The 18,448-nt window shown below is 45.4% G+C and overlaps 1 protein-coding gene across 1 annotated transcript in view; it reads right to left on the bottom strand.

Annotated features, from left to right (window-relative positions):
* Window positions 1-11,059, bottom strand: part of C12H8orf34 (chromosome 12 C8orf34 homolog) — a 322,609-nt gene extending 311,550 nt beyond the window's left edge. The window contains exon 1 of the mRNA XM_048358631.1: window positions 10,979-11,059. Coding sequence (XP_048214588.1) covers window positions 10,979-11,047 — 69 coding nt within the window. The 5' untranslated portion in view covers window positions 11,048-11,059. The remainder of the gene's footprint in view (window positions 1-10,978) is intronic.
* Window positions 11,060-18,448: the final 7,389 nt, after the last annotated feature.

Genomic DNA, 18,448 nt, shown 5'->3' with positions numbered 1-18,448 from the left:
CCAAGGAGAGCCCTTGCCAGCACGCTGAAGACGCTTCGTTCCCCCCGTACTAGCTGATTTTTTTGTAAAAAGGAAAAGGAAAAGAAAGTCCTTGTCCTCCCAGGGGTTTGCTATTGAAGGGAGAGAGTCGGTGCGGGCCACCGCAGAGCCTCTGGAATCGAGTGACCTTCAAGGATCCACGTGGTGAGATAACCCAACATCCCATCGACAACATCTGGAGATACAGCTTCTGCCAGAAGGAAGACAGAACAGCATCCATCGCAAACTTCTACACAGTCCTACGATGACTTATGCATGATAGACTCAGACGGAAGCTGCTGTCTGAGATGATGGACGTGCTCCCCCCACCCCCAAACATCCTTCTGTGAACCACACTGCGCTGTCACCGGTCTGATTCTTACCCTGCTCTCAACCGAGGCTTCTCGCAGCCTCTCATAGAACGGGATCCACGGCTCTGGCCAAGAATGCATCTTTAACTAACACCGAAGTTAATACACACGAAGCGCATGACTTCTGCTCTGAATGGTCCTCAGAGCCCCAGTGAGGACGACCTCCATCCATCTGTAGGAACAGGGTGCATTTCACCACACGCAGACCTCAGAGTCAAGGCCGAACGTCATGTGCGGATGACACCACAGTCCAAGGAGCTCGCGGAAGCGGGAACTTTCTGTGACACTCTGGGAAGGCTTAGAGCTTCCTAGCGTCATCTGACAGCGCTGAACACTTAGTCACAGTGCTCATCATACAATTGTTGTAGTTAGTAAAAGGAGAGAAAGTAGACAGTACATCAATAATTCACTCGTAGGAAGAAGTTATATCTAAATTATAAATACAGGTTCATAGGTTGATGTCCACACACATATTCACTAAAGTGATGGTATATGCAGGGAGGATTCCAATGGTGTGAGCCTTTTGAAACCAAGTTTAACAAAGTGAATAAGAGGAAGCCGGAACCTGTGTTGGTCGGGGTGGGGGAAAGGAAGATCTAGGGGAGTGGATGGAGAGGAAGGTTGGGGCAATACAGTCGTAATATCAATGTACAAATGTGAAATGAAGCGGGGGGTACAGGGGTTGGGAAAGATGGGGGAGAAGAATGGAAGGGGTCATGTCGATCAAGGTTCATTGTATGCACAAACTGACATTTTGAACAGAACCCCTCTGTATAACTACTTAAGGATAAATAATAAATAAGTAAATGCTGTAGCCTAATAATCTGTGTCCAATCAATTTAACTGATTTTACTTACCAACTTATATAATACTAAAATGATTATTAATTTTTAATTAAAAATAAAACAATAGGAGAACTAACACAATTCTGGGGTTTCCAGAGAATTAGTGCAATAAAAGGGCATCAAAGCAATGTCTCAAAAACTCAAAAATACATAGTTCGGGAGGGGGGAGGGGGGTATGAGGGACAAGGTAACAAACAGTACAAGAAATGTATCCAATGCCTAACGTATGAAACTGTAACCTCTCTGTACATCAGTTTGATAATAAAAATTTGAAAAAAACAAAACACATAGCTCAAACACATTGCCTACAATGAAATGCATGCCACATGAACAGGTAAGTTATTTCAGATATATTCTCCCTGCAATACGGCCTGTCACTGTGCATTCAGATCATACATTCAAAAGGGGAAAGACTAGCATATACTTCAAGCTAGACTTCAAAAAGAAACTTCTCTTTTCATGCTGAAGAAATAACTTTCAATAGCAAACTATCAATGCGCTTCGTGTAGAACACTTCCTACACCAGGGAGACCATTTCAATTTTTTTTAGTAACCTACTTTTAGATGCTTTATTGTCGCTAGGAACTTTCAGGAACCAAGCAATACTAACAGAAACTGATTCACGTAATAAATCTCTCTTGCCTTGTCTAGTTTTTTTATGCTGATAACAGAGCATAGTTCTTAAAAACTAAACTTTGAATCAGTATTTTAAATGTGAATGTCTTACTTCTAGACTCATAATGAAGGAGTACATTAATGAATATGATAATTGACCAGACATATCATCAAAAAAACAAGCTAAGCTTTTGGGTTTTGTTTTGATCTGTTCTGTTTTTTGGTAGGACTAAGGTTTGAATTCAGGGCTTTCTCCTTAGTAGGCAGGCACTCTACCCCTTAATCCGTGCCTCCAGTCCCAAGATAATATTTAAAGAATATCCCAAGTATACTAGTATTTCTAAATGTGCATGATTTTTTGAGGACAGAAATGTTCTTATGAGTCTTTATATTTTTCCATACATAAAATGGCATCCAATAGATATGTACATGAAATTCTAAATGTCGTGCACTCAAATTTTTAATAGCACTTGAAAAAATGCCCATGACTAAGTAAAGTTTCAAGAAACTGAACCATCCCCATAAACTGCTAAGATTATTTTTAAATACCTCATCCTTAGGCTGCTCCTGAGTTAGGCGCTCATCAGTGTATTTGACAACACCATTATCACCCAGAACACCTACTATCTTCTAGACATTTCCTCTGCACGAAGTTAGAAGACAATTTGAAGGACCGTCAAAATATCCTATTTTATTCTGTTGCCAATAAATAAAATACAAACTGCAATCAAAGGAATAAATCAAATGACATTTCTCAGATGATAAGGGATATGAGGAAAAGCCAAGACAGTCATCACCCCGCGGAAGGATGGCCCAGGGGGTGTCCTGTGTGCTCTCTCCCAGAAGGGGAAAGCAGAAACGGGGAGACAAGAAGACACAGCCTACACTGTTTTCTTATTAGAAGGCATATTTCCAAATTGTGCCTAACAGTACTGGCACTCTGGTAATACAGCACCAGGCAAAGTTTCCCCAGTCCCAACCAACGCACAACCCTCTCTCCCTCTCTCCCTCCCGCCTCCCCCTTTCTCTCCTCTGCTAACTGCTACTCGTCTGCACTTCCTTAGCACAATACTTTCCAAGGAGGATCCGTGCAAGAGCTACGACCTCAGTTCTAATCTCACGTTATCAGAGAACCAACGCTTGTATGGAGAGGGTTCAGTGGTAGAATTCTCTCGAGAACTTGAAAAACAGTCTTGCCACCGGGCTGGAGTATTACTAGAAAAGAGAGTCAGGAACTTCTGATGTGATAACAGACAGTGTCCTGAGTGTCCACTGAGTGCCAGGCACTGCACTGGGTTCTACCGTCATCTCCTATGTCCATCTAATATCACTTTTATGATAACTCTGAAGATGAAGATATCAATGTTCCCAAGTATTAAATAACTTGCCCTGGCTCAGGCAAAGAGTAAACAATTGGTAAACTTCAGTTATCTCTAAAGATATGTCTGTGTTTTAGTTCATATATGAACATACATATATATTCTAGTATCTGCATGTATATACACACTTATGTATGAATATATGTACATGTATGTATAATAAAGTTTCTATATATACTACATATTATATATAAATGATTCTACCAGTTTTATATGTATGCTTTAATAAAGATTATTATGACTATTGGCTATTAGCTTATCATTATAGTTCTAACCTCATATGATTGCTTATTTAATTTCTACAAAATCATTTATCTTGCCAGGCTAACTATTATGAGGACTCCCAAAAGAAATATTTTAAGTCAAACTACTATGTATGGCAATCTCTTCTTGCACCTTTGTGTTTTTTATAATTCAAAATGTTATAGTGTACACATAAATTTGTAAACTATATCATCATGAAATGCAATTATTCATAAATCTCTATAACCATCTAACATACATTACTTTGAACCTAGTGTGTCAGATACTTGTAATGCAATACTAATTGTCTGATTGATTACTACTTTCTTAGTATTACTTTGATTTACCACCAATTAATCAGCAAAACTGGAGATGTGGCTCAAATAATAGAAGGCCAGATGTGAGCAAACAAGCTCAGAGAATGCGATCCCGAGCTCGGTCTACTGTACCAGCACACGCGAGCACACACGCGCGCACACGCACACACACAATAAATGTAAATAGGAATATCTTTATTTAGTCCTTCTTTAATCTTATGAAGAATTAGTCTAGAGGTCTTCTATCTTTTGTTTCCCCAAGTTGAGAGTTTGAATCCAGAAGCTCACTTGGTCGGTGATAGGTTGCTCAGCCGCATTTCCAGTTCTGTTTCTCACTGGTAGTTTTTAGGATAGGGTCTCTCTCGGCATACTTTTAGGTTTCCCAAAAGGAGGCGGGATCACAGTGGCACACCACTGCATGCATATTCCCTTCCATGGAGACAGGGTCTCCTGGACTTCCCCCCGGGTTGCCCTCCCAATCCTGTTTCTCTCATGTGATTTGGAATTACAGGTGTGTGGCACTCTTTCATCCAACCATGGGTTTGGAAGGGGTCTCAAAACCTTCTTCCCCAGGCTGCCCCAAACCACAGTCCATCCTTTAGCAGCGTCCCAAGTAGCTAGAATTACAGGCATGACCCACCAACTAGATATCCAAAAGGATATCTTATAGATCCTTTAACATTTTAATATTAAATATTTCACATTTGTATTGCAATCATACTATACATTATGACTTTCCATTTTAGTTTCTGATGCTCTTTGAACATAAACATAGAAGCATTTTTTTTTTCATTTTGAACTTAAAACCTTAATACAGTAAACTTACTTCTTAGGTGGCTTTTTTGTTGTTGTTAGATCTCTAGGATTCTCTCCCTAGGCTCAAAATCACTATGGTATCAGCTCTAACTGCACCTATAGAATCAACAGGGACTGAATAAAAATCTTAACAGATAATCTTGTATGAAAATTGAAAAATTGGTTCTAAATTTATTTGAATGTGCAACACGTCCTGTTTATTAACTGAAAGCATTCTGAGTTCCACTATAAGCCAATGGAAAACTCCTGCTTATTCAGTAAGATAATCCATTACTATTACTCCTTAGAAGCCTCAAGTTGCTTCTTGTTCTTTGACATACACCTACCATTCTTTGAACACTTCTTAACTTTTCAACACAAGTTGCTCCAGGTTTATTCATCTTGTAGTTTGTAGCCACACATGTGGGGGTAATCATTGCTTCAAGATTCCTGATTGTATTCTAAATGAGAAGTCTGCACATTTCTACTCAGGTGGTGTTACTCCTGGGCTCTCCTGGTAAGTAAAGCAAGGAAATAGAGCTTGGAAACAAAGCCGGGATTGCTTAACTTTGACTCTAACCCACAATGATTTACTTTGATGATCCATGGCCTCATAATTATTACGTGAGCATTCTTCCACTAAAGCCATATCCCTGGTCCTTATTTTGCTTTACTGATTTTTCAGAGATAGTCTCGTTTTTACCTAGGGCCAGCCTCAGACAGCAGTCTGTCTGTCTTTCTATGCCCTCCCATGTTTCTGGGATGACAGGCTCATGCCACCATAGCTGGCCTATTCTCTGAGATGGGATCTCATTAACTTTTTATCCAGGCTAGCTTGACCACAATTCTTCTGAACTCTGCCTCCTGACTTCAGGAATGAGACACGTGCTCTCTAAATGCTTCAAGGTTGAAACAATGAATACAAGTGTATGTACAAGAAAAACCTGCATCACTTCAAGAGCCAAGGAAGAAGATAGAACAGAAATTAATCTAAAAACATATTTGTGTCAGTACGTTGAACACATGGTAAGTACCAAGTTATATTACGGTGTTGTCTCATGGAAGCATTTTCCAAATCATTTTTAAAATAAAATTGCATTTTTTATGTCTTTGAACTTATTTTTTTAATTATCCTTTAAACAAAGTATCGTTTTTATTTCAACGGTGGAGTGAGGTGAGCAGGAACCTCCACCTCAGCCAGGAAGGAGTAACCAGTGCCTTTATCCTTGCTGCCACTGAGTAACTAGTACCTCAACACTTACTGCCACTGCCGTATCCAACTATAAAACTGATTTAAACCAGTAGGGTATTTTGTTTTCAGGCACTGAGCAACAAGCAACTCAGGAACATGATCTTTCTGAGAGGTAGACATCCCAAAGACAGCCAGCTCTATGCCTGCTACAGCTTTCCAATGAGGGCAAGGAGCTCTTTTCAGACTGTGCTTCCGAGAGGTGAATAAAGATGAAGTGATGGGCTAGGGAAGGGTGAATTGGTATTGAACATGCAGAATGTGGTAGGTGCCAAAGAAATGTGCCGGGCAGCAGACAAGGGTACAATGACGCAGACACAGTGAGGCCCAGAAGTGGAGCTCAGTCCATCTCATTCAAGTGGACCACCTCAGTTCACCTGAATTCAGCCCACTTAATGTTTTAATCTTCTTTATTGTAAAGGTGATGATCAAGCGGGTTACATTTTCATAGTTGAGGTAATCAGTACATTTCTTCTTAAACACTGCTACCACTTCCCTCCTTTTCTCCCACTGCCCTCCCTCCTCCATATTGTAAAGTTCATTTCCAACATAGTGTCTAGTGAGTATCACTATGGCATTAGTTCATCCTTTGCCCTACTGTTTCTGCAATTCCCTTTCTCTTCCATGGATGAGGTAAGCTTATACACAAGACAAAGGGTAGAGAAAACTAAAACAGAAAGGAAAAAATAGAAATAACTGCATATAGGACATAACAAGAACCTCTTATTCCCAATTCTTGGAGTTCATTACGGATGTTCCTATGCACCTAGCAATTGGGCTATTGTGGTCTCCTGCTTAGAACATCACAGATATATTCTAGTTATTACAAATGAGGGAAACCATGCAACCTTTATTTCTTTGGGTCTGAATTGCTTCACTTAGTATAATTTTTTCCCGATCTTTCCATTTCCTTATGAATGGAGCGATGTCATTCTTTGTGATGGAAGCATAGAATCCCATTTTGTATATATGCCACATCTTCTTGATCCATTCATCTACTGAGTAGCAACTAGGTTGTTTCAGTATCTTAGCTATGGTAAAATAATGCTGCAATGATCGCGGTTGTGCTGGTAGCTTTACTGTGGTCTTGTTTGTGGTCGTTTTTAGGTAAATGTCCAGGGATAGTATTGCTGGGTCATAGGGGAGCTGTATGTTTAGTCTTTTGAGGAACCTCAATACTACTTAACTGAACAAAAAGAATGACCAAGCATCTCCATTCTACTTGGGAGTAGGTCATATGAGAAAACGGAATGTATCAGTACACCGAAAAAAAAAAATGGTAGAAATTTTATGAGGTTCTCAGTTACTCTACTTTGTAATCCTTTCATGCTTTTTAATGTGTGTGAATAGACTTGAAAGATATCTGCCTTCCCTATTCCCTCTTCCAACGAATACCTTCAAGTAATTATTATATTTAATGCAAAGGGGAGAAACTACAAATTGCAAGCTGCTTACATGAGTAAGGAAATAAGGGATTTGGATGTTCCACATCACTTAAGTGCGTATGAACTAAGTTAAATTGCTTACAAGAGAGAGAAAACTGGCCACCTTAATTCCATAAATAGCTCTTTGCCCAATTATTATTCCAAGGCAGAGTCTTTGACTGCCAGTTTCTTTGACTATTAATTCATTGGCCTCGGGGTTTGAAACAAGTCCTGGGTTTGCACTACGCATTCTGCTTGTGTAGGCTACAAAAATAGTGTCCTTTGGTGGCATATCTGATGTCCATTAAGTCAGAAGTTATGTATAGACACTGAAGGATGCCCATAGTCCCACTTTATTGATGCAATATGAAATATGCCTTACAGACTCCTGACTGTTCATTGCTTCTCTGCCATGAATAAGCCAGCATGCACACTAAAATTACTACATCTCACAAAGTTTTCTAAGTATGTGGATGTAAGACATTTTTAACTTACCTCTTCATACTATTTAATTGAAGCCATCATTGCCTGGGAATCTAATGCAATGATGTGTAGGCATGGTTTTATAAAGCCTCAAAACATCATTAATCATGTTTTAAAGTAGCATAAATTGATGTTCCTAAGTTACTTAGGAACACAATTAACTTCCATTTAAAGTTACCCTGGAGCATCATATTGTGTGCCACACTTTCACAAATATCTGAGATGATAAAATAGTAGAAATAGGCTAAGTGACTCAGAAATAAACCAGCCACTGGCCTATGCCCATAATCCTAGTTATTTGGGAGGCTGAGATCCAGGATTCCAATTAGCCAGCTCAGGCAAATCCGTGAGAATTTTATCTCCAATTAACAGCTGGAAGTAGAGCTGGGGTTCAAGTGGTAGAATGCCATACCTGAGCAAAAAAACCTAAGAGACATGCCTAAGTTCAAGCCCTAGTGCAAGGAAGGAAGGGAGGGAAAGAGGGAGGGAGGGAAAGACGGAGAAAAGAGAGGGAGGGAGGGAGGAAAAGGAAGGAAATGAGTGAAGAGGGAGGAAAAGAAGGAAAGAAGGGAGAGGAGAAAAGGAAGAAAGGAAAGATAGAATAAAGAAGGAAAGATAGAAAGAAGGAGCTCAACTGAGTAAATTAGCCTCACAGATGAAAAACCAGAGACTCTCAATATCATTACTTTTAAAGATCTTCCTACACTATTTGTACAGTATCTCAATGAAAAAAGTTTTCTGTTTGTTAGTTACAGAATCTTCAAGGGAGACATACTGTCAGATATTGTTTTCAACTGAAAGGAAATCTGTGTCACCAATTCCATTTTTCAACACCACAAAACACAGATGATGAAGTTGGGAGTTGCTTGTTTCAATTTATGACTTATACAAGGAAATTTTAGTTTACATCACTGTTACTTAAAATCTGGGAAGTAGTTAAAATTGTGACGATCAATTGTGGCACGTCTCAATAAGTTCAGATTCCTACAAGAGCCCCTCTGTTCTCTTGATTCAGTTAGGAGAACTAGGAAGGAAGATTCTGGATGTTTAGACAAGAACATCTACTAAGACCCTGGCCATAGATGGTTTGTGCCTGTAATGCTAGCTATTCAGGAGGCTGAGATCTGTGGGGTCACTGTTCAAAGATGACCCAGGCAGAAAACTGTGAAAGATTTATTTCCAAATAACCAGCAAAAAGCTGGAAGTTGAACTGTGACTCAAGTGGTAGAGTGTTAGACTTGTGAAAAAGCTAAGGGACGGCATACAGGCCTTGAATTCAAGTTCCAGTACTCACATACAAACATACTCACACAGAATGTTCACTTCATCAGTGATACTGCTTCACCGATTTTCCAGCATGAAAAGAAACAGACTACAAATCGGTATGATTTCCTGCTCTCGTGAGAACAAATAACAATTCTGCTCTCCAAAACAAGCTCTATCGGGATCATAATTATTGCCTAAGAATTTGTGTCACATCCTGCTTTTAACAGGAGAGAACTTATTATCTATTTTTCCTCCCTTAAATTGCATAAAGTATACATCCACGCTTAAAAATTAACCACTCATCACTGCAATCTTGCTAATGGGGGTTATATAATATGTGTTCAGCAAAATAAAAAAAAAACACGTAATTTTGTTCTGGGTTTTGGTGTGATCTAAAGCATTTATGAAACGATTTTGCCATCACTTAAAAGTCTCCCATGCAGAATGAGGTGGGTAGCATTAGAATCGGAAGCACCTGATATGTGTCAGGGTGCTCTTATTTCCTAATGATATCGAAAGTTTGCACCTCTTTTGAACCCCATTTCACCGCTTGGAGAGAATCTTGGAATTTTGCAAATACGTTGAATGAAAGCAGCAGCTATTAGAAATAGTTCGCTTCTATTTTCTTGGCTATTTGCCCTTTGTTTTCTAGAAAAATCAACACATACATTCTCTGAAGGAATGCATCGGATGAGTCTATGCTATGAATTCACTAGGTGATTACGCTTCTTTTTTTTTTTTTTCTTTTCGTTTTCCGTAGTGGTGTGGATTGTGTACAGTGCATATTCATCACACCGAGGGCGAAAGGAAGAAGGCCGCCGCCCCCCCCTCCCCCAAGTCTACCTTGTTACTCAGCACCTTGGGCAGAAGCGGCCGGGTGTGGGAGGACACCTTGGAGGTGCTCCGGTGGGAACAGCACAAGGGGAACTAAAGTTGTGCAGAAAAACTTGAGCAATTGTGCAAGCCCAGGTCGGCGGGGCCCCTGGGGTCTGCCGGAGGGGGGAGCCCTCGGGGGCCCCCCACCTTTCTGTGCGTAAGCGTGGCTTCCCCTCGGGCGCTCCCCACGCCCTCTTGCTGGCCCCGGAGTCCCCACTCCTCAGACGCGGCTGGGGGGTGGGGGGTCGGGAACACCCCACCTCCCCCCTTACTCCCTCCTCCCGCTGGGCTGGACCTGGGGACCGGGGAGGGCAGGCACCCTGGCGTCTCCCCCAGGGCCCGGGCACCGGCCTGCCCGCCCCGCGCGCCCCGCCCCTGCCCGGCGCCCGGGCTCCGCGGTGCCCGGCTTCAGCCCCCGAGGGCCGCGCGCCCTGCTCCGCCCGTGGACTGTGACCACGACTCGATGGCCGCAGCAAAGAACCCGGAGCTGCGGGGCCATCGCGTCTCCCCCCCCCCCCCCCCGCCCAGCGCCCCGGGGTGCGGGTGTGCCGGGCACCGCCAGGCCCAGCGTCCCGGCCACAGACCGTCCACGTCCGTCGGCGCCGGGCTCACCAAGCGCCCCCCCCCCGCCCACGCGCGCCCGGAGCCCCGGGGTCCCCCGGGCGCCGGGGAAAGGAGGAGGACGCGGGAGCCGCGGGCAGAGCGCGGAGCCCGGGGAGCAAGTGTGCGCGGGTGCGCGTGGAAGGCCGTCCGCGCCGCGCGCGTGAGCGCCTGGCCTGCGGGTTCCGAACAGGTGGCTAGGGCGGCGCTGGCCACGCCAGGGGCTCGGGGCGGGCGGGCGGGCCGGGGCGGGGGGGGGGCCGGGGCCGGGTCCCCCCCCCACCCCACCCCCGCCCCCGGGCTCACCTGCCGTGCGCAGGGACCTGGCGAGGCGCCAGGCGGGCCGCGGGCCGGGACACCTGGCCGGGCCCCGGGGTGCGGGGCCGGGGCGCCCCCTCCCGCCGCCAGCCCTCCGCCCTGCCTCCCCGGGGCGGTGCTCCCCTGGGCGCCCCTCTCTCCCCGGGAGACGGCGGGCCCGGCTCCCGCGGGCGCCTCACCTCAAACAGGGGGCCGATCCTGTTCCTCTCCAGGTACGCCTGGATCCGGCTCTGCTGCCGCGCCGCCATGGAGAGCGCAGACCGCGCGCCCGCCCGCCCGTCCGCCCGCCCGAGCGCCTCCGCGGTGCCCGGCCGCCCGCGCCCGGCTCCGGGGGCCGGGACCCGCGCTCCGAGCCCGGGCTCCGCGGCGGGCGGGCGGGCGGGCGGACGGGCGGGATGGGGCGCGCGGGCGGCCCGGCGGAGGCGCCTCCAACTCGCACAACTCCCGGGCGAGGGACCCGCGCGTCGGTTCCGCAGCGCCGGCGCCGAGGGGACCGCGACCCGGGCTGAGCTCGGCTGTCCCCGGGGCGGCCGCCGCGGGAGCCCGGGAGCGCTGGATGGAGCCCGGGCGCGGTGGTTGGAGCCCGGGCGCGGTGGATGGAGCCCGGGCGCGGTGGATGGAGCCCGGGCGCGGTGGTTGGAGCCCGGGCGCGGTGGATGGAGCCCGGGCGCGGTGGTTGGAGCCCGGGCGCGGTGGATGGAGCCCGGGCGCGGTGGATGGAGCCCGGGCGCGGTGGTTGGAGCCCGGGCGCGATGGATGGAGCCCGAGCCGCGTGGATGGAGCCCGGGCGCGGTGGTTGGAGCCCGGGTGCGGTGGTTGGAGCCCGGGCGCGATGGATGGAGCCCGGGCGCGGTGGATGGAGCCCGGGCGCGGTGGTTGGAGCCCGAGCCGCGTGGATGGAGCCCGAGCCGCGCTGGTTGGAGCCCGGGCGCGCTGGGGGGCGCACGCGGCCGCCGGCTGCTCCTCCCGGAGGCGCGCTGGTTGGGGGGGGGGGGGGGGCGGGCGCCCCGCGCTGGGGCGCAGGCGGCGGGCGGGGCGGAGCGCGAGGGCGCGTCCCGGGGCGCGCCGCCCGGTGGGCTCCGCTCCGCGCACCCGGCCACCCCGCCGGGTCTGCCGTGCCCGCCGCGGCGAGCGCCCGATCGGCCGCCGCTCCCTAGCGACCGCGCCGCTCAGGAAGCCAATGGTGACGGCGCTTCTTCCAAAGTGCACATAAATCTGGTGCTTGTTGGCTGCTCCGGGGCGGCCACAACTGCGGCCCGGGGGGGAAGGGGGGAGGGAGGGAGGGAGGGAGGGGGGAGCCCCCGCCCCGCGCCCCCGCGCGCGCTCGGCCCGTCCCCGCGGGCAGGAACCGGGCGGGAGCCGGGCAGGGCGCGGCCCGGGCCTCGCTGCGCCGCCCGCCGTCCGCGTGGACCCCCGGGTGGGATGGGGGGCGGGGGGCCCGGAGGGGGCGGACCCGGATCCGGAGCGAGTGGACTGGCGAAGGCAGACCGCCAACCGGGTCCCCTTGTGCCAAGGCCGGTCGCCCAGGCTGGACGTGCCCGCTGGGCCCCTCCCGGCTCCGGGAAGAGATCCAACAAGTTTGCCTCGTCTAAACACGCCGTCAAATCCACCTGCGCGAATGGCAAGCTCCTCACGACCACTTACAGACATTAAAACCCATCCCCGTCCCTCTGGCTAAGTTCAGAGACTACCTGCTACCTAAGACATCTACTTCCAACATCTTGCCAGTTCCTCCCAGATAGCACTACCTTTGTTTAATCAGGCACCGGGGGATTCCAGGTTGGAGATCCCAAAAGATTCTCCACTGAGCTCTTTCTTATTAAACAAACCACTTAGGCCCCCGTGACAGTTTCTCCAGCTCCTCACCGTTATGGGTTGCCAAAATAAAATGATTTATAGAGGACAAACAAGACAAAAACAAAAGAGAAAAAGATTTATAGCAACAAATATAAATGGTAAGAATAATGGGAAGACATTTCCTTAGAGCAGACTGCAATAATAGTGGGTTGGTGTTTTGTTTTGTTTTTTGTTTTTCTTTCTCCACTGGGTTGTGGATTTCTGTGACTCATGATTTATTGGCTCTAAGCTTTTTTTTCTGTATTTTAGATGATTCGTGGCAATATAAAATAGTTTGGATGAGAATGGAGTATGTCAGAAAGTACTGTTAATTGTGTTTAATAACTCAGATACATCGAATCTGCCAGAAGAACTAGGAGTTTAACCACCAGGGACAATCTGAAACGAACAGTGACCCAAACATGGGAAGATGTCTAGGTTGTTACTTTTTCAGGGAGCACATGCTTTTCCATTGCAGTTTAAAACCATACTTACTTAGGTATGATTTCATATGCCTAGGAGTTGAATAGAAAGTGAATACCAACACTTCTATTTGTGATCATATATGTTGTAAAACTATAAGGAAGTTCACAGAGTATTTTTGGTGCTACATTGCCCGAAAGTCAGAGTAACTCCTTTCTGAAAACAAGAATCAGGGTCCTTTAGCCAGGCACGGGTGGTCATGCCTTTAGTCCTAGCTATTCAGAAGACTAAGTTCTGAGGACCTCAGTTTGGAGCCAAACAAGCTGGAGCAGGAAAATCCATGAAACTTTTCTCTTCAATTAACCACCATGTGATAGACCACTAGCCTTGAGTGAAAAAGCTAAAGGACAGTACCCAGGACCCAGGTTCAAACCCTAGCACCAGCACAAAGAAAGAAAAGGAAAGGAAAGGAAAAGAGAAAAAGACCTAGCTCTTCTAGAAGTCAGGAAGTTCTTTCTTTCCATCAAGTAATTAACGTGATTGTGAAGTCCTTACTCTGTTCTAAATACTGCACTAAGGATCTTGGATAGAAACACAAAGCTTCAGCCAGCAAAATGCTTCAGTATGAAAGAGAAAATCCCAAAAATATGCATGCCCTTATATGTGCATTAAAACATTGAGCACTAAAATTTACATATTTAAAATTCCTGAAATATTCTCCAAGCCTTCCAAGGCCTCCAATTCCAAAGCATTTTCTTTCTACTAATCCTCCAAGCTGACATCATGGGTACAGTAAGTACTTATGGAACAGATTACTCAAGACAGATGCAGTTCTAAAACTCGTCTGAACTGTTGCTTCTCACCTCAATACTAGTTACTGGGGAAGTTGGGTTCAGAAAGATCACAGTTCCAGGCTAGCTGTAGCCAGAGTGCGCGCGCACGCGCGCGCACACACACACACACACACACACACACACACACACCCTAGCGGGACACAGTGCTATGAATGCATCCATCATCCCAGCAACACAGAAGGCTGAGGTAGGAAAATCAAACTTTCTAGGCCAACCCAAGCAGAAAAGTTCACAAGACCCCACCATCTGAACAGAAAAGCTGGGGGCCAGGGGAAGTAGATCACATTTGTCATTCAAGTTATAGCAAGATAGCAAAAATAGGAGGCTCAAGGTCCAAGTGTAGATCCCACCAAGAAAGGAGCCTATCTCAAAAACAATCAGTAAAAAACAGAGCTGGAGCTATGGTTCAGCTGTAGAGTAATTGCCCAGCGAGTATAAGGCCCTGAGTTCAAAACCCAGAACTACCAAAACCAAACAAAGAAAGCAATAAACAAAGAACTCCTATGTTGATTAATTGCATGTAGAATGAGCTTGTGCAAGGATATCAGAGATAAAACTGGTTTCTGGAACAAATGGTAAGAGATGGCAATTATCTGCTCAAATCAGCTGATAAAATTGATTGGGCCAGATCCTAATTCCTATTTTTCTAACTGTGAAATTGAAGCTATTTCCACTCTCTACTCTGACTTGAAGATTAGTTGGGAATTAAGTTTAGAGCTGATAGCACTGCTTGTGGAAGAGGCTGTGTCTCGTGGCTCAGCACTTCATAATGATGATAGTAGGTAAGTTAAATTTGGTAGATGAATTCAGTCCAGCCATGCTCTTTGGCTAATCGTTGTCTCTGACTCATGGCATTTATAGCTTGTTTTCTATCACTTCATTAATTGCATGCCTATTTTGGACCTTCTCTAGAACGGTAAACCCTCTAAAGCCATGAATTATATGTTAGCAGTTTTCTTATCTGTTATAGCACGTTTTCATACAGTAAGCTTTCATATCCAGATCTTTATTTTTTTTCAGTTCTGGAATTGAAACAGGACTTTTGTGAATGATCTAACACGTGAGCCATATTTCCAGTCCTTTAGTTTTTAATTTACTTTTCATTTAGGGTCCAGCATTTTATCCTGGGCCAGCCTTAAATGATGTTCTTCCTAGTGCTGACGCTTGAGTTACAGAGATGACAGACATATACCATCATGCCCAGCACCACAGTTGTATTTTTAATAAAGATTCTGGAATTGTACATTTTAATAATTTGTATCTTTTAGTCCCTTGAAGATTAATTGAAAAGTGACCATGCTCTTGGAGAGAATTCAATGACCTTAATTCTGAACACACAGCATGGTATCTTTATTATCCTTTCTCTTTTTTTGGCTTGGGTACAGCATGGAAAGGCCATTCCCATGAGATAGCTTTGACCTCACTGTGTTCTAAGAGTGCCTGTCAGCATAATTTACAAGTGTTCAGAATTCAATTTATAGGATGTACTAAAGCCCTTGTCTAAGTCCATTTGTAAGACACCTTGCACAACTTCTTAAGCAAATGATTTTCCATGAAAGATGAGAAAACAAAAGTAAAGTCCAGTTGAACTATTAAGAGTGCAAGCTGCTGGAATGCACTTAATGTTCTGAAGCAAAGTTCTTCGAAGAGGTAGCCACAGGGAATTTTCTTCTTTTCTGTCTGAAATGCAAACAAATGCAAGCACAGCAGGCGCCGTGTGCTAAGAACCATCTCAAGCACTTCATATACTGCCCTAACTCATTTAATCTTCAAGACCATGTCGTGAAGAACCTACCATTGTCCTCATTTCTTCAGATGAGGGTATTGAAGCAATAGGCAGATAAGTAACTTGCTCAGGGATACAACTAACACATGGTAACGTATATATTTTAATTTTGGTAGTATCTCAAATACGCCAAGCCTTGTCTACCTGTGTCACAAGAGTAACATTTGCCTTTGATTTGACTTGTTTCAGAACAAGAGTCATTTTCTTTGTGCCACTTTGAGGGCTTGAACTCAGGGTCTCATGCTCATCCTTTTTCATTAGTGGCTGGTGCTCTAGCATTTGAGCCAAATCTCTAGTTCTGATTTTCCTAGTTATTAGAAATAAGAATCTCTCGAATTTGTATCCCAAGGCCGGTTTTGAACCTAGACCCTCAGACCTCAAACTCCTGAGTAGCTAGGATTACAGGCGTGAGTTCTTGATGCAGAACAGGAATCACCTTGATGACTAATTTGACCTCCCTCCTATGCAAATCTGAGAAAACATGTATCCCTGGTGGAAGAAATTTGGTAACCTTTTTATTCCACATTAAATAAATGTACTGGGTCTTGTGAGTTCAAATTGTAGCTAATTAATCACACCAAGACTAACAGATCCTAACTGCTAATAACACCAACTTATTAAACCTACGAAATGCAGCACTCAAATGATGTAGCCAGATGATAAAAATGCCATCTCGTCCAGTGGTATTTCTCTTTCTTTAATTTCCACGTTTCCATACTGGATTTAAATATTTAATTTTTAATTTGCAAAATGTGTATCAGCAGTTTCCATCTAAAATCCTTTGGTTTATGTCTGTAAGATTTTGTAATATGTTTATCTGTTCAAAGTCATGAATCATATAAAGGAAATTTCCCTATATCAAACAGCCTGGATATCCTTGTTAATTACCAGCAAACTCTGTTCATCCTAATAAACTAGTTTATAGCTACTAAAAAGGCACTGTCTTGATTTTTCAGCGTAGTGAGAGTTTATGACAAGACAGAGAAAGGGAAAATTTAAACAACAGAAAGTGCTACATTACACTGAAGTCTTGAAATGAAGGAGAAAATAATAGCAAGTGAGCGAACAAAAAAGCTGCAGTAAGGAAGGCAGTTGTCCTTGGCAGGAACCCTGGGGAGACAGGTGCACTGGCGGGGTCGGGTGGACTGTGGCTTCCAGTCTGTCTGTCAAGGAATAAGCAACGTGACACCGGTTTCTCGAATGCACTTGTATGTCTTGTAAATGCCAGCTAACTCTTGGTCCGAATGAAGTGCATTGCACCACCTAGCACCAAAGCTTAGGGGACTTTTTAGGGGAATTAGTAGAACGACTATCGCCTAGAGGGAATTTGAACTGAAGCAAATGAAATAAGTGGATGACTTGCCTCTGCAAAAACATTCTGAATAGTATAATAACCAAGATGACAGGTTCTGTCCTTCTAACACACATACTGGCGCACAACCGGCGGGTCACGGCCCACCCCTCTCCTTCAGCTGACGTTGGTGCTGTGTGACAAGGAATACCACGATGCCTGAGGATACACTTAGGTCCCACATCCTGCAGGATCACTCTCGTTTGGGCTCCTGGTCCTATTTTTAAATCTTAACAATTGACTTTTAAGATTTCATAAATCCAAGGGTACTTATTTCTTACCCTAGACATACATTGACTCATAATATGTGCTGTGCCAGAGGAAAAAAAAGCCATGGAAACAAAAATTTTCCCCTCATATGTCAATAAAATGATATGCTAAAAACTCATCTTCAACAAAGGGAAGACAGCGAAGTTGTTTCAGAATTCACACAGGGCAAGAAAATTGGATGGTTAGTCTTTTACATTTAACTGCCTACCAAATAGGCAAACATAAAATTAGGTAATGACGGAATGGCACCTACTTAATAAAATGCAATGTTTAAGACTCGAGGGTGTGTGTGTGTGTGTGTGTGTGTGTGTGTGTGTGTTCATCCTGGGAATAGAATCGAGGCTCTATATATACTGGGCACACTCTGCCACTGAGCTACACCCCCAGGCCTATGACTGGATTTTTAAAAAATGTATTTTCCCTAATCCCTCAGAGTATAACTCTCTCAAAGCAAACTAAACTGGCTTTGCTGTCAAACCTGAGATCAAAGTATGAGCCAGATGCCTGCCGTCGACTGCGTGACTCACAATCAATCTCACATCTGTATTTACATATGAAGAAACTGAGGGTAACGGTTGTTCAGTAACGTTCCAAATAAATGCATGGAAAAGCCAGACTGTAACCCCAACTATGATTCCAACATGTATTCTTCCATTTGGGTAAAAAGGATCTGTTTAAACTGTTATCATGTTGAACGCTGCTAAAGAAATATCGTATGGCATCTGTGAAAACATAGAGCAGAAACTTCATTCAGAATCACTGATTACTGTAAGTATTTCTGCTCCGGGGACATAGATTGTGCCGGGCTCCAGGTCGGTCATAGCCCAGGAGCAAGGACGGAGAGCAGTGGATGACTTATCAAGAGAAAACCTTGAAGTCAAAGGAAGGATGGGGGCTAGAAAACTAAGCGAGATTCTTGATGAAATTGGGTGATGCTGAGATGGACACAGAAAGTTGAGGCCTGGCTGTGGGGGCGACCTAGAGGCACGATGTTCAAGCATGGCCAAGGAGATACCCATCACTGCGCAGCGCTTCAGTCTCTTCGGGGACTTCTGAACTGCTTTGACTTTCAAAGGCTTTTTCAGTTGGGTGGGGGTGCTCAGTGGTAACAGCCCTGTTCTTCAGAAGA

Source organism: Perognathus longimembris, chromosome 12 (genome assembly GCF_023159225.1).
Source record: "Perognathus longimembris pacificus isolate PPM17 chromosome 12, ASM2315922v1, whole genome shotgun sequence".
Taxonomy (NCBI): domain Eukaryota; kingdom Metazoa; phylum Chordata; class Mammalia; order Rodentia; family Heteromyidae; genus Perognathus; species Perognathus longimembris.
This window is presented reverse-complemented; position numbering and strand designations above follow the sequence as displayed.